Source organism: Hipposideros armiger, unplaced genomic scaffold (genome assembly GCF_001890085.2).
Source record: "Hipposideros armiger isolate ML-2016 unplaced genomic scaffold, ASM189008v1 scaffold_124, whole genome shotgun sequence".
Taxonomy (NCBI): Eukaryota; Metazoa; Chordata; class Mammalia; order Chiroptera; family Hipposideridae; genus Hipposideros; species Hipposideros armiger.
The window spans coordinates 8,117-22,323 of record NW_017731474.1 but is presented as its reverse complement, the minus strand read 5'-3'; the positions used below and the strand labels follow the sequence as shown (position 1 = coordinate 22,323).

Genomic DNA, 14,207 nt, shown 5'->3' with positions numbered 1-14,207 from the left:
CTGGTGAGGAGAGAGGACATTTGGAGGAGACACTCAATATTTGGTGAGAAGGGGTTTCCCTTTTCCATCAGCTGGGCCCTCCATATTGCAAACTGCAGCACGTAGCAGATCCTGTTTGGGGCCATTGAGTAGAAAACCTTACTGGAAGACTGCTCTCCTGCCTCAGCCAACAAGCTGAAGCTGGTAAGGTCCTAGAATGCAACACTGGCTGTTCAATTGCATTCTTCTGAAGTACCTTGTCTAAATCGTTTTGCATAGTCTGTGTTAAATTTTCTGCCCTTGCCATACCCTCTTCCTCACAGGCATTTCTGCCTGGAGAATTAATCTTATATTTTTAATCACTACTCACACACAACACTAGTTGGTTACAAAGTACCACATCAACTACTACATTTAATATTTGAGTGCTGGTATCTAATGAAAAAATAATAATTTGTGGAGACAAGGCATTGGTTTCTGAATGGCTGATTTTAATGGTGGTATGTAAGTTCCAAATGCATTCAGTCATGCCCACATTCAAAAGAATATAACCATGATTACCATGAAACAGTGTTGTATTTATTTTATATTTAACATAATGAGAAATGACTTTTATTTTATTAAGCAACTGGAAAAGTCCAGTGCACTTGATCCTACAAATGAATTAAATTAAAATATGGCTTTCTCCTCCCCAAATAACTACCAAGGAAAATTCACTTATTTTATTTCATTGAAGTGAATTGTACTTGACAAATGATACAAATACATGTTTAGAGACAATAATGCTTCACATTTGCAAGGCTGAGCGGATGTTGACCATAGTCTGAGATGAGCCTAGGTAATTGCCTATAAAAAAGAACCATTTTTGTTAACTTGTCCTTAATAATTCATATTGAATCTCTTTGCAGTACTTCATTAACTAAAATAATCCTTCTATCAAAAAATTACAGTTTATGTATGTTTAAGGATTTTTTTGTGAATGATTTCTAATAATGCCCTACAAAAGATCTTAAGTGACAGTAAACTTTGTGTTTAATAACTGACATATATGAAACAATTTAAATAATTTATCTTTCCCAAAGAATTTGTGTTTTGTCCCTCCTGAATGTATTATGGGCCTCATTTTGAAATCAACTTTTTGATTCTTCAATTTGCTTGTCCTGGGGGTATAAATTTTGTTTGCTTTAAGGTGAAAGGTATAAAAATAAGAGGCCTGATAAACAAATTCTGTATAAGCCCAATAACAGGCATTAGCAATACGGTAATGTTCCGGCACATTTCAACAAATGCTGTTCTAGAAAGATGAGATACCACAGCTACATAAAAGACGATGGGGCCATAGTTTTAATGTGGAGTTTGGGACAATGGACTCTGAAGTCCTATTTTTATATCTGTGGTGGAAAAAAATCCCTCAAAACGTGCCAATTCAAATGTAAATCAAACGCAATCACACTACAGTAAGAGTGTTCAAATAACTTTGGATATTTGTCAATATATTTTTTTAATTTTCAATTTTGCTAAATTCAAAAAAACTATACAATTCGAAGCAAAGGGGGCACAATGTTGACAACCAGTGACTCCAGATGAAAGTCATATGGCGTTCCCTGTACTATTGCTTTTAACTTTCCTATTGATTTGCAAATTTTCAAAATAAAAATGTCCATAAAACAAGACACCATGAATGAAGTAAAAATACAAGACATAAACACAAAGTATGTGTTATTGAGTATCACTGGTTTTAGAGTTAAAAAAAAACAAAAACCCTATCTTATAGGTAAAATCTTTCTGCTAAAAGAGAGAACGGGAAAAACATTTGACATGCATTAAAAGAACAAACTGGGTTAGAAAGCAGTAGAAGTGGAACACTGTGCATACAACACTCTCACTGCTGTCATCTCTAGAATGTTCAAAGCTGCCATATAAAATCATGCAAAACACAGCAATCCACTGCTTGCATGTTTACAAATGATGATAAAGTTTTTAAAAAAACGTGAAACTTTCGTTCAGGAGAATCAGTATAACAAAGCTCTCCATAAAATGAAAATGTTTTCTAACTTTGAGGAATAAAAATGTTTTTTCAGTTGAAGGCCTGAAAACCGTCTGAATTTCTCACGTGCCATTTAAGTTGGCTATGCTTTAAAAATAAAGTACATGGTTTTGACTCTTGTTTAAAATCTTGGCTAAATGGTAAATCTTCACATTTCCTGTTAGAGCTTTGGCTGAACAGTATCAGCTTAGCAAAAGTGCAAGGATTTTTTATTTTTTTTATCATGTTTTTTTAATCTTCATTTACTTTGAGAGGGGACAGCACAAAAGCAACCTCAACTCATCTCTTTTGGTGAATAAAAGTAGAGTAAAACACATATGGTGTGAATAATACCAATATTGAAGCAATCTGCCCCAAACCTAATGGTCCTTTTTGGATTCCCAGGCCTTCAGATATGCCATGTGGAACAACAGCACACCTCTTCTCTCCTCAAAGCTTCTGAGGGAGAAGAAAACTTACAACCCAAGGGCTAAGGAATGACCAGTGGGCAAGTAAAATGAAGAAGCAAGGACAGTGGAAGCCAGTTGCTTTCAAATGGAGGCACAAATGACATTAGGATGCAAGACTCTGGGAGGTTGGACACAAGCAAAGAGCAACAGCTGTAATTTCCAGGAATATTGCCAACTGCTGGTTTTTAACGCTCATCATAGGCCTCAGAAATTGTCTAAATATGACTCCTCTTTCCCACACATACCTACTTCATTCACCCTTTCTGTTTTAGTTCTCTGCGCTAATTATTGTCAATCAACTGATCATATAAGAGAACTAAAGCAGTAATATGGGGCACCATGAAAACAAGTTCTTATATAGCTTGATAGTAAGGTTTGGGGAGACTGGGGGGAGGAGTAGAGACAAATATTTGGAAAATTGAGTGTTACTCTGTAGAAACTACAATAACAAAGACAGATATCTTAACTCTTTTAATAACCTAAGATATCTTTTCTAATAATCTAAGATGATTCATAGAATCAACTAAATTAGAAATTGCCCTTTTTTGTTTTTAAAAACATACATATGTACATTGGTAAAAGCAAAAATTTGTCAGAAATATTTATATTTAGTCAAGCCCGTTTTTTTCAAGTTCCCTGAGATGACATACACAGATACACTACACAACGCAATGTTACAGCAGAAAGTAAATTATTCATAAGAATCCTTTACAGTAAAGTCAAATTTCTAATTCAACAAATATAACCTACAATATAAATTATATCCTTATGATTGGTTGTTACTATAAATTCATTCAAATCAGGAAAACTATCATATTTAAAGCTCTCAAAGTAAATTTGGCACAGGTCAAATAGTCGCTTTGTTAAGTCCCTGAGCTCTTTTTAACAGGCTGTTTTTGCATTCGGTCTCTTTCCTGGCCACCTGGACTACCTCTACCCACAATGCCTCACATCCTGCCCTGGCCTCATGTTAACTCCAAGTCAATGTTCAACGCTATAAGCTTACTAACTGAATTTGCTCTGCAGACACCATGTAGCTTCTCTGATATGAAGAGTTGGAGCCCCTGGTCCAAAGAGCGACCCCTACTGTTTTTCTGATGTTTATTAACAGAGCAGAAGAATCAGATGAGGGTACATCTCATGTCGCCTTCTTATTATCTAAAATTGCCTACAATGAATGGTCAGTGTTTTAACGTCTCCAGGGCTTTATGCCTCAGATGCTCATCCAAACACTGGATGGCAAAGAGGTCGATGTCTGTGTCAAACTTATTGGCAAACAAGTGGTGCATGCGCAACATCCAGTTCAAGTCACCTGCTCCAAAAACACACACGGAGCGCACATGGACGCCGTTGCAGGGCGGGTAGGGGGCGCCCTTGGAAACATCACCTTCAAAGTACTGCCACTTGACAAACCTAGCAATTGCATGCATGTCGGACATGTCATACTTATGGCTTAGGGACAGTGATCCTGGGACTTCAGGGATCCTCTGAATAGTGGCCCAGAGATACTCATCTGGGCTGTATGTGTCTTTTGCCCACTCCATAAACTTTTGGATTTTTTCATTCTCTAGCACGTACTCCACATATTTCCTACTGACCACAAAATAGGCACTGCCTGAAAACAGAGGTGTTTCAAGAGGAGGCTGTAGTTTGTCAGTCCCTGTGTTTGTCAGCTTTCCATTAACAACTGTATAATGTTTTTTCCACCTTTCTTTTTTATTGGATGGCATTTTCTCAGTTTCGAGATTGTTTTCTCCCATTAGTGACTTGAGTTTCCTGACAATTTCCAGGTTGGTTTTAATAGGAAAATCCATACCGCAAAGATTTATCAAGTACTTCCAATCTGCACTCATTCTGTAGAGGTCCTGCATACAGTTGAGATCAGCCTGAACCCGACTCCACGATGCATACACCACGGTCTCCAGCTGACTGGCCACAAAGACATTACTGAAACAGGATGCAATGCCAATCACTGCAGCCAAAAAGGAATCCTCTGATTTTTTGTCCACATGAATGCAATAGAAATTCTGAGGCATATAGATGGCCCGCAGGAGCCTGTCAAACATTTCAATCTTGTGATGAACCACTATGGAATATGCTATTGGAAACTTTGCCTCTTCTTTACTAAGGGGTTCTACAATATACTTGCGCTTCTTGATGAAAGAAGTGCAATCACTAGTCATGTTTATATAGTCAAAGGTTGTCCACCGAGGCCGCCTTCCAAATTTCACTGTTAGAATCTCAAGCTTTGCCTTTTCGATTTCATTTCCATCACCCTGTAAAACTTTGGTGCAGTTAATATGACTACTAGGATTCTCTCCAACCAGCTCCAAATGTTCAACACTGACAAATTCGGGCTTTTGATAAATTCTTAAAACAGAGAAGGTGACTAGGGAAAAAACAAGAAGCAAGAAGTAGTATTTGGTGGGATAAGAAAAAAGTCTCCTGCGTAGCAACTTCCTCAGCATTTCAAACAACAATGGGGGGGCTTTCCTTTATTAAGGGCAGTCTTCAGGCTTCCAGCAGTAATGATTTTCTGTCTGTCGTGGTCTTGAGAGTTGTCAGTTTGCATTTATAAGAAATACAAAGGCATCTCGAAGTGAAAAAGAGAACTAAAACAAAAAATAGAAATGACACATATAAATACAGTCTTTCATGACATCTTCTCAGGCTCAAAGACTGTCCTCTTTGCTATGAGGTCTGATGTTTAAAACAAAAACAAAGTGGGTCAGTCAGAGGAAAAGAGGTAGAGTTGTAGGAAACCTGCAGTCTCTAATATGAATGTCAAAATGTTTAAAAAAAAATTGAGTACAAGGGTGTGCTAAAATATCTTACAATAAACATTTTATCTCTCAGGTATATTGAGGTGCAAAACACAGTTGAAGACAGAGGTTATGATTAGTGAATGCTCCATAATTGGTGGGTTTTTGATCCTGTGCCAGGTCTAATTAGCACCCCTTGCCTGGAAATCATTAATAATCTGGGTTCCTCCTGACAGATCCATTAATGCCCATCAGTTGGTATTAACACCCTTAAATATTTGAAGAAATCAGACCCATTCTGCTCTTCGCCAGTGTAGGGGTGCTCTTAAGGATATGTTCAAACATGACTGTTAACTTCTAAGAATCTTTGAAGGAAAAGCAGGTCAACTGAATTTTCAAACTAGACCAGAAAGGCTCAGTTGACACCAGGCCAGATTTGTAACTGTTTTGGGTTGACTTCATGTCATATGCAATCCAAAATAGAGACATAGCCTTGCATTTCTTGCATTGGTTATATAACAGGTTATAATAATTAAGACTTGCAGAAATACAACAGTTGTATATAAATTATAATTTATGACAGAATTTAGTCTTTTTTCAAATTAGGAACCCAATCCACTTTTACTATATAAAATGTTTACAAATATTTAGATATTGTTTTGTTTTCAAAAATCAATTTTGTAACTTGACAATTGGTTCTATAATTAATAAATGATATGTTCTAGCAAAGAAAGTCAAATACCAGCAACTGTCTCTAACCAGATTTATAGAGATTTAAAAATTTTTAACACCAGAATTAGCACTAGAACTTTAAAATGTTTAATTAGGAAAAAATTGTGAATATTAGTAATACAAATAAAAGTAAATATTGACAATTATTAATATAGAATAATGTTACAAAAAGTACTTAGATTTTTTACCTTTTAGAATTAAGGAAAGTCTGGCTCATTTCGTTCTCTGATTCCAGGTAAGAGCTTGTGCCCATGTAGAGTGCATCTCATGCAGCCAGTTTTCTTAATTTTACCAGGCATCCAGCAATGGTGTTATGCCTCATGAGGCTTTTTAAAAAATCTGTGAAATGAAAAGGAAAAAGTGTGAAGGAATGTAATGCATATGCAAATATACACATACTCAGAAATCATGCTGGTGATCTAATCCTACTTTTTTCCTCTAAATTATGGCTGGTTGATTTCTCTCTTTTAAAATTCCTTCTCTCCAGTCTCACTTTTTTTTCTAATACTATGTTATGATTGCTAAAGGTTTGAAAACACCCTGCAAGTCAGATCAAGCTTTTTCAATGAAAACTCTAGTAGCATGTCCCAAAGTTTGTACCAAGCAACAGTTCAATGGTCCAATATGATTGCAAAATTCAACATATTCTGTTCCCATTATGAAACTTCCCAGTGCTCAATGGTTCATTAGAAGACAATCCTGCAATTCAATTAGCTGCTTATCTTCTTCCAACTATCTTGCCACCCCACTCTAAACTTCTATTAGAAAGCAAAGACTGGGAAATTCTGCTAAAATACTTAACCATTTCAACCATTAAAACATCAGATTTGTAAACAAAATTATGCTCTTAATAAGCAATCCCTGCCCCTTATTGGTTCAAGGCATTTGAGAAAATCTCTGTCTAATCATGGCGCACACAAAAAAGAATTTAAGCTTTAGAAGATTAACTCAGGAAAGTCCTAAATAAACAAATAGCAACAATAACAAACCCTGGGTTGAGCAGGGGCAGAGGCCTGATTTCCAGAGTTGACACATTATAAAATGTCCACCTTTAACAACAAAAAATCACAAGGCACATAAAGAAACATGCAAGGGCCAGCCAAGTGGTGCGTTGGTTAAGAGTTGGCTTTGGATGCCAGCTGTGAGCAGCAGAGCCCCGGTTTGGATCCCATATGAGGGCCAGTGACACTGCCCTCTACAGGTAAGATGGTGAACAACAGCTCGACCTGGAGCTGGGCTACCGTGAGTCACTGGCGATGGCGTAGGCTGCAGTGGGGCTGGCCGGCAGTGGGTGTGAGCTTAAGTGAGCCACCATGAGCGGCTGTCCAGTGGCCAGCGAGCAACTGCCTCACCCAGGAAGAGCGCAATGATAATACCAACATGGGCCAGTGAAGCGATGTCCTCCACAACTAGACTGAAGAACAAAAGGACAGCAACTTGTCTGTTCCCCTTCCCTGATTCCCCAACAAAAATCTTTGAAAAAAGAAAAGAAAAGAAACATGCAAGTCTGGCTCATATACAAAAAAAAAAGTAGTCAACAAAAGCTATCCCTGAGGAAGCCCAGGCATTGGACTTTAGTCAGCTGTTATAAATATGTTCAAAGAACTAAAGAACTAAAAGTATAAGAATAATATTTAACCAAATTGAGAATTTCAAGAAAAAGAAATTATAAAAAAGAACCAATAGAAATCTGGATTTGAAAGTACAATATCTGAATTGGAAAAACTGACTAGAAGGGCTCAACAGCAGATTTGAACTGACAAAAGAAAGAATCAGTGGAAATGAGGACAGGCCAAATGGAGTCTGAAGAAAAAAAGAAAAAAGAATTAAGGAAAATGAACAGAACCTCAGAAACCTGTGAGATACCAACAAATGCATAATAGGAGTCATAGAAGAAAAGTGTAGGGGAAGAGATGGGTGGGGAAGGGAAGGAAAAGGGGGAGAGCTGCATAGACATGCATGGGGAGGGGGTAGGAAAAAATATTTAAATAATGGCTGAAAACTTTCCAAATTGATTTTTAAAAATTAATCTGCACATCCAGGAGGCTCAATGAGCTCCAATTATGAAAATGGTATAATCACCTTGGCAAATGGTTTGGCAGCTTCTTACAAAGCTAAACAGGTGCTATCCATCCAATCCAATAATCACACTCCTAGGTATTAACCCAAATTGAAAATATATGTCTACGCAAAAACCTGAATGTTTCTAACAGCTTTATTCATAATTGCCAAAAACTGGAAGCAATCAAGATGTCCTTCAATGTACCACAAATTGTGGCACTTTCACGACATGGAATATTATTCAGTGATAAAAAGAAATGAGCTATCAAGCCATAACAAGATATAGAGGAAACTCAAGTGCATATAGCTAAGTGAAAGAAGCCAATCTGAAAAGGTGACATACTGCATGATTCCAACTATATGATATTCTGGGAAAGGAAAAACTACAGAGACAATAAAAAGATCATTGTTTGCCCGCGGCTTGGGGGCAAGAAGGAACAGATGAATAGGTAGAGAACAGGGCATTTTTAAAGCAGTGATATCATTCAGTATGATGCTGTAATGGTGGTTACAGGATGTTTTGCATTTGTCAAATCCCATAGAGCTGTACAACACAAAGAATGACCCCTCTTAATTATAATTAATAATGATATATCAATATTGTTTCATCAATTGTGTTATGGGGTTTATGGGAATGCTGTACTTTCTGTGCAGTTTTCCATAAGCTTAAAACTGCTCCAAAAATAATCTATTAAAATAAAAAAAAAGTGAATCTGCACATCCAGATTCATGAAGCTCAATGACTTCTAAGGATAATAACCTCAAAGAAATCCATATCTAGATACTTTATAGTTAAACTGTTGAAAAACAAAGGCTAAGAAAGAATCTTGAAAATGGCAAGAGAAAAGTGATTATGCAAAGGGTCCTAAAAATTATTAATAGCTTCAAATAGAAACAGTAGAGACCAGAAGGTAGTGGATAACATATTCCATGGACAAAAAGATAAGTATCCAGAATATATAAAGAATTCTTACAATTCAAAAATAAAAATACAAATAACCCAATTGTGGCACCCGTGGGATTTTTTAAACAAGAGATGTAGAAGAACTATCCTAAATAGGTTTTAAGAATGTGAGTACATAGAAAATCACCCCAAAATTCATACAGAATATTCAGAGTTCTTAATAAAAAACTTGGATCTCACCTCAAAAAAGAGCCTAGGTTTTTACCATTCTTATCCACATCCTAAGTAAATAAAAATGCATTTTAAAATGTAAAATCACTAGTCTTAAGTTTTAACAACATGGATAAGTGTCTAAAGTAGATAACTGTGAAATACCAAGGCTATTTTATTAATAATGCTTTTGACTTTGTGTATTTATCACTATGGTGAATAAAGAAGAAAAACTATTAACAGAAATTTTATTTAACTGGCCTAACTTCAGACATAGAACATTCTCTTAACTAAAACTTGGCTAAGAGTTAGGGGAAAGCTGAAGGGAAAATGAGATTTCATAGAGAAAGGGATTTCTATGAGGAAACAGGAAGCAAAATGTGCACATGCTAAACTATTTTAATGGAATTTCAGTCATCAATCATTAGGTTAAGCACACACACAAGTAATATGCAAAACATTAAAATATGAATAACAAAACGTAGCAGAGGTTAATACTGCTAGGCTCCATGTTCTTTTACTTTCAGATTTCAAAAAGGACATAGAATACTTGAAGAATATGGGGTGTGAAATGTCAGTGAGGCCAATGACATGACCTCATAACAAAAGCTCATGAATTCTGAGAGAGTAAGAAAATAATGTCCCTCACACCAAGTCTTCTTCACCCAGAGTCTACTATAGGACTTGGCAACAGTCTTAGCGAGTATCCTGGAGAAGGTTCCTCACTAGAACAATGATACCTTTTCTGAAAGAGAATTCCTTGTGGATTCCACCATGAATATTTTTAAGTAGCAAAACACAACCTAAGAAGAAATGGTGGAAGAAAATAATTGTACCATATAAAGAAAAAAAGGAAAGCCAGAACCAAAAGGCGATGGTTCTTAGTATGTGGCTTTTTTTTTTTTTTTAAAGCTGAGCCATCCTGCTACCTGTTGGCAGCTCAGCGGCTGCTCAGCTCGGGCTGGACTCGAACCGCTGTTGCTCAGAGCTCAAACTCTTGAGCGAGCTCTTAACCAACTGAGCCACTCGGCCTGCCCAGTATGTGGCTTTTTAAAATTAACACCAAGAAGCACAAGAATACCAAGCTCTATAAATACTAAAAGTAAATGATGCTTTTTTATAATGCTAGTAATAATAAGGAGAGCTAAGTCAAGGAAGGGGACGAGAAGAAAAGTATCAAATGCACCTGAAGTAACAATATGATCACTAGAAGGGTTCCAACATAAAATGAACAACTCTAACTGGTCAAGATTAGGCTGCAGTTGAGTACTTAATGGAGTGGGAGGACAGACAAAATGACATCAGGCAGAATGAGAGAGGAGGCAGCAAGTAAACTTTGAAAAGCAGATGGATGACAGGTAACTGATTAAGAAGACTCAATATTACAGTAGGGAAAGAAAGAACCAGCTCTATTTATGCTACAGGATCTCCAAAAGGTTCAGGGAAATGGTGGCACAGATACCAATAAGGCATGAGGGTGTTTTAAAAAATAATAATAGTACTGACTGGCAGCTGTTTACAAAGCAGTTGATCTCCACCACAAACTCTGACAGAGATCCAAAATTTAGTCTCTGCAGAGGTTCTCCAGGCTGGGGCACACAAGACATAATGGAAAGCAGGATTCCCAACCAGGAAACAATGGGACTAAGGGAACTCAAGGACAATGAATGCTGAGATCACATTCCCTATTTCTAGATATCAGCTCCTAGAACATAGACAGCCAAACCAATGCAGGAGTTTATTTACTAGGGAATCCAACTAGGCCAAGACTTAAATAGGCTGCTTACATTGGGAGTTCCCCCAAATGTTCAAGGGAAACAAACAGATCATGCACAGGATGAAGAGAACTAATAATATCCTCAGCGAGTTAAGAAAAAGATATTGCATAAGTGAGGCAGATTATATTGTCTGAAAACAGGAAAACAATATGTCCATCCCATATGCTCTTCTGCAATGTAACCTTGCCACTCCCCAATCAAGAAGGAGTCAAAATTCCTTTCCCCTTGAATTTGGACAACAGTAGGGTTTGGCAGAAGTAACACTGTATGACCACCAAGGCTAGGTCATGTAAAACCATACAGCTTCCACCTGATTGTCTCGGAAAACGTGCTCTTCAGAAGCTCCCTTTAAGAATGAGTTTCCATGTTGTAAGAAGCCACATGAGAGGCTATGCATAGGTACCCAAGTCAACAGTTGAACTCAGTCTTCAGTTCATCCCAGCCTAAGTGCCAGATATGTAAGTGAAAAGGCACCAGATGAGTCTAGCCCCTAGTCACTCAAGTCTTATCCAAATTTCTGATCCATAGAATGTGAGCAAAAAATAAAATGGAAAGTTTTATGTCACTACGTTTGGGATGGTTCACCTCATAGCAATGACTAGATCAAACAGGAAACCACATAAAATAGAATACTTAGCAATATTATAAAAAAAGCGCTCTTAAAAATGAATGACATGATAATATAAATTGAGAAACTCAATAGAAGCATTGGAAAATAAAGTTTAAAAAAACTGTCAGGGAGTTAAGTAAATAGGCAAACTAATTGATGAAAAAAAAATTAGAGAAAAAAATGTAGTAATTTTAGAGAGCCAGACCAGGAGACCCACAATTTGATAACAGGATCTCCAGATTGAGAAAACAAAAAATGAAAGGAAGTCATCAATTAAATAATTCAAGATTCTCTCTTCAACAGTCCCTTGGAATACTAATACAATGGATAAAAACAGACCCACACCAAGACACATTCATTAATCATGAAATGTCCAAACATTGAAAAAAAGAACATCACATAGGATTCCAAAAAATGGGGAAAACAAGCCACATAAAACGTTTTCAGAAGCAGAAAATGCCTTCACATTTCATAAAAACCAGTCACAGAAGCCAGATGATTATGGAGCAATGCCTTCAAAGTGCTATAGAAAACTGAATTCCAGATGAGAATTCTTAGAACCAGATGAACTACTAAATACATTAAGGGTAAAATAAAAACATTTTACACATTACGACAGTCAAGGTCTCAAAATATTTACCTTTATGTACCTTTTCTCAGGAAACTACTAGAGGATGAGCTCCATCAAAACAAAAGTATAAACCAAGAAAGGAGAAAAACTTTAGAATCAGAAAGGGTATCTAACATAAGTAGGAAGAAAAGAAAATCCCAGGACGATATCCCTAGGCAGTGTAACAGGCCAGCAGACAACCATAGCAGGCTGGAGCAGATCAGAAGGCCCTGGGAGAGATGTCTCCAAGGAGATAAGACTGATAGAATAACCGATGGGAATAAACATATGGAAAACTGATTTAACAACTGGCAGAGTCTGGGGGTGAATTTTAATAACTACATTGAAAACAAAGCAAATGAAGGGGGTTGGAGAGATAATTATTGACTCCAAAGAAACGAGTCATCCAAAGAAGAAGAAAGAAAAAAAACAATCAGAATGTACTGCGTGGCTTAGCTCTGAAGAACATCAGTCTTAATAATGTAAACACTTTTTTTCCAGTCAAGATTCAATAAACTACAGCAGGGGCACAGAAAATTGGAAAGATGGGTGTGGAAAGAATGGGGTTGTATTTGTTCCCCAGCATCACATAACTGACCATGTGGGGATGTTTTGAATTACACTGCTGCTCTAAGCCAAAAGCCTCTTTCTAATTTTATTCCACCACCTCTCATCTTCAACAGCTCAAAATGATAAGGACCAGACAGAAAATGTAAAGTGGAGGAAAAGGGTACAACTCAGTGCAGGATTGTTTTTAGTGATAAACAGATGAGGAGATACACGTAAAGTAATCCAAAACCACTGACTATGAAATCTAGATTTCAGCATGGAATAAGTAAGAAACATTAGAAGCCCTTACAATGTAAAAGATAAGAATAGTGGTATCTCAACGGTAAAATCTACCTTTGATATGACTAGCACATGCCTCTGTATTTTAAAATGAACCAGTTCTAAGAGATGATATTTATCCCAATCACACACTTACTAGTTTAAGTTAATTTAGGAAGTATCGCTATACAGAGAAGAAAATGGAAAGAAAGATAGTTTAAAGAAATGAGCTATATGTGGCTCAGGCTATATTTTCCTTAATTCCTTTTTTAATAATAAAAAAGAAAGGCAAAGCAGGAAAAGGGAGGCAGAGGGGAATAAAATATATTTTATTATAAATTAGTAATAACATAACATATTCAGAACCTGAGGTGAACGGTTTAACATATTTACGTGACTATGCACATACATACATACATACATACATACATACCTCTAAGAATAATCAGGACTGTCCTGTTCAGCTTCTAATTACATCTGCGACTCCTAAACAAGGAGCAAGATAAGGACTCTGCACGGGTTAGCTTTGTTAACCTTTGTTAAGGTTACAGCTGACAGATAGACTGTCAACTGTAAAAGAAAGAAGTAGAATTCCAAAAAGGAACTCTTTTCTTCACAACAATTTCCACTAAAGTTATTCTGCTTTAAGTCCAAACAAAAGAATTAGAGATAAGAATAATTCTCTCTACCTATTGCCTTTTACCATTTTTAGAAGTAGTGGAAACACTCTTTCTTAAAAAAAATACACATGCACACACAAGCATATGCACACATCTGCGTGTCTGCACAGGTATGCATAAACAAATAGCTTGATGGATAAATCAGGGTCCATAAGCTATTGCCCTCCTGTAGCAGGAAGCATGATCTAAGTTAGATCAGTTGCCTCTCATATCTCACTGAATACTCCTCCAGGGCTCAATTTCACCGACTCTCCAAGGACTATTGTTCTGTTGTCCAAAGGCTGCTGTGAGTGGAGCAAAATACCCTCTATTATAATTGATGCCAGAGCCATGAAACTATCTTAGAGAAACGTGACTCAAGCAAGGGTGCCCAAATGCCAACCCAAAGCAGGCCATGGGAAGGAGCAGGAAGCAGCTATGATGCAAGACAAGCCCTTCCCATTCAGGGTGGAATTCTTTCCACTATCCGCGCCTTCATGGCCTCACCTGATCTGGGGGTACCTAGTCTCTGCTCCCACCCACAGGCTTGCCCTGCCAGGAGGGTGGTCTTTGCAGCC

At 37.1% G+C, this 14,207-nt stretch overlaps 1 protein-coding gene across 1 annotated transcript; it reads right to left on the bottom strand.

Moving 5' to 3' along the window:
* Positions 1-457: 457 nt before the first annotated feature.
* GCNT1 (glucosaminyl (N-acetyl) transferase 1) lies at positions 458-6,305 on the bottom strand. The gene is made up of 2 exons (XM_019648285.1): positions 6,158-6,305; positions 458-5,087 (listed from the first exon to the last, which is right to left on the bottom strand). The coding sequence occupies exon 2, from the start codon at positions 4,941-4,943 to the stop codon at positions 3,657-3,659; it is 1,287 nt and encodes a 428-aa protein (XP_019503830.1). The 5' UTR covers positions 4,944-5,087; positions 6,158-6,305; the 3' UTR covers positions 458-3,656.
* Between the last annotated feature and the right edge of the window lie 7,902 nt (positions 6,306-14,207).

What these genes read in the sequence shown, in the direction of transcription:
- GCNT1 (XM_019648285.1), bottom strand. Translation starts at nt 4,943, where the DNA reads ATGCTGAGGAAGTTGCTACGCAGGAGACTTTTTTCTTATCCCACCAAA.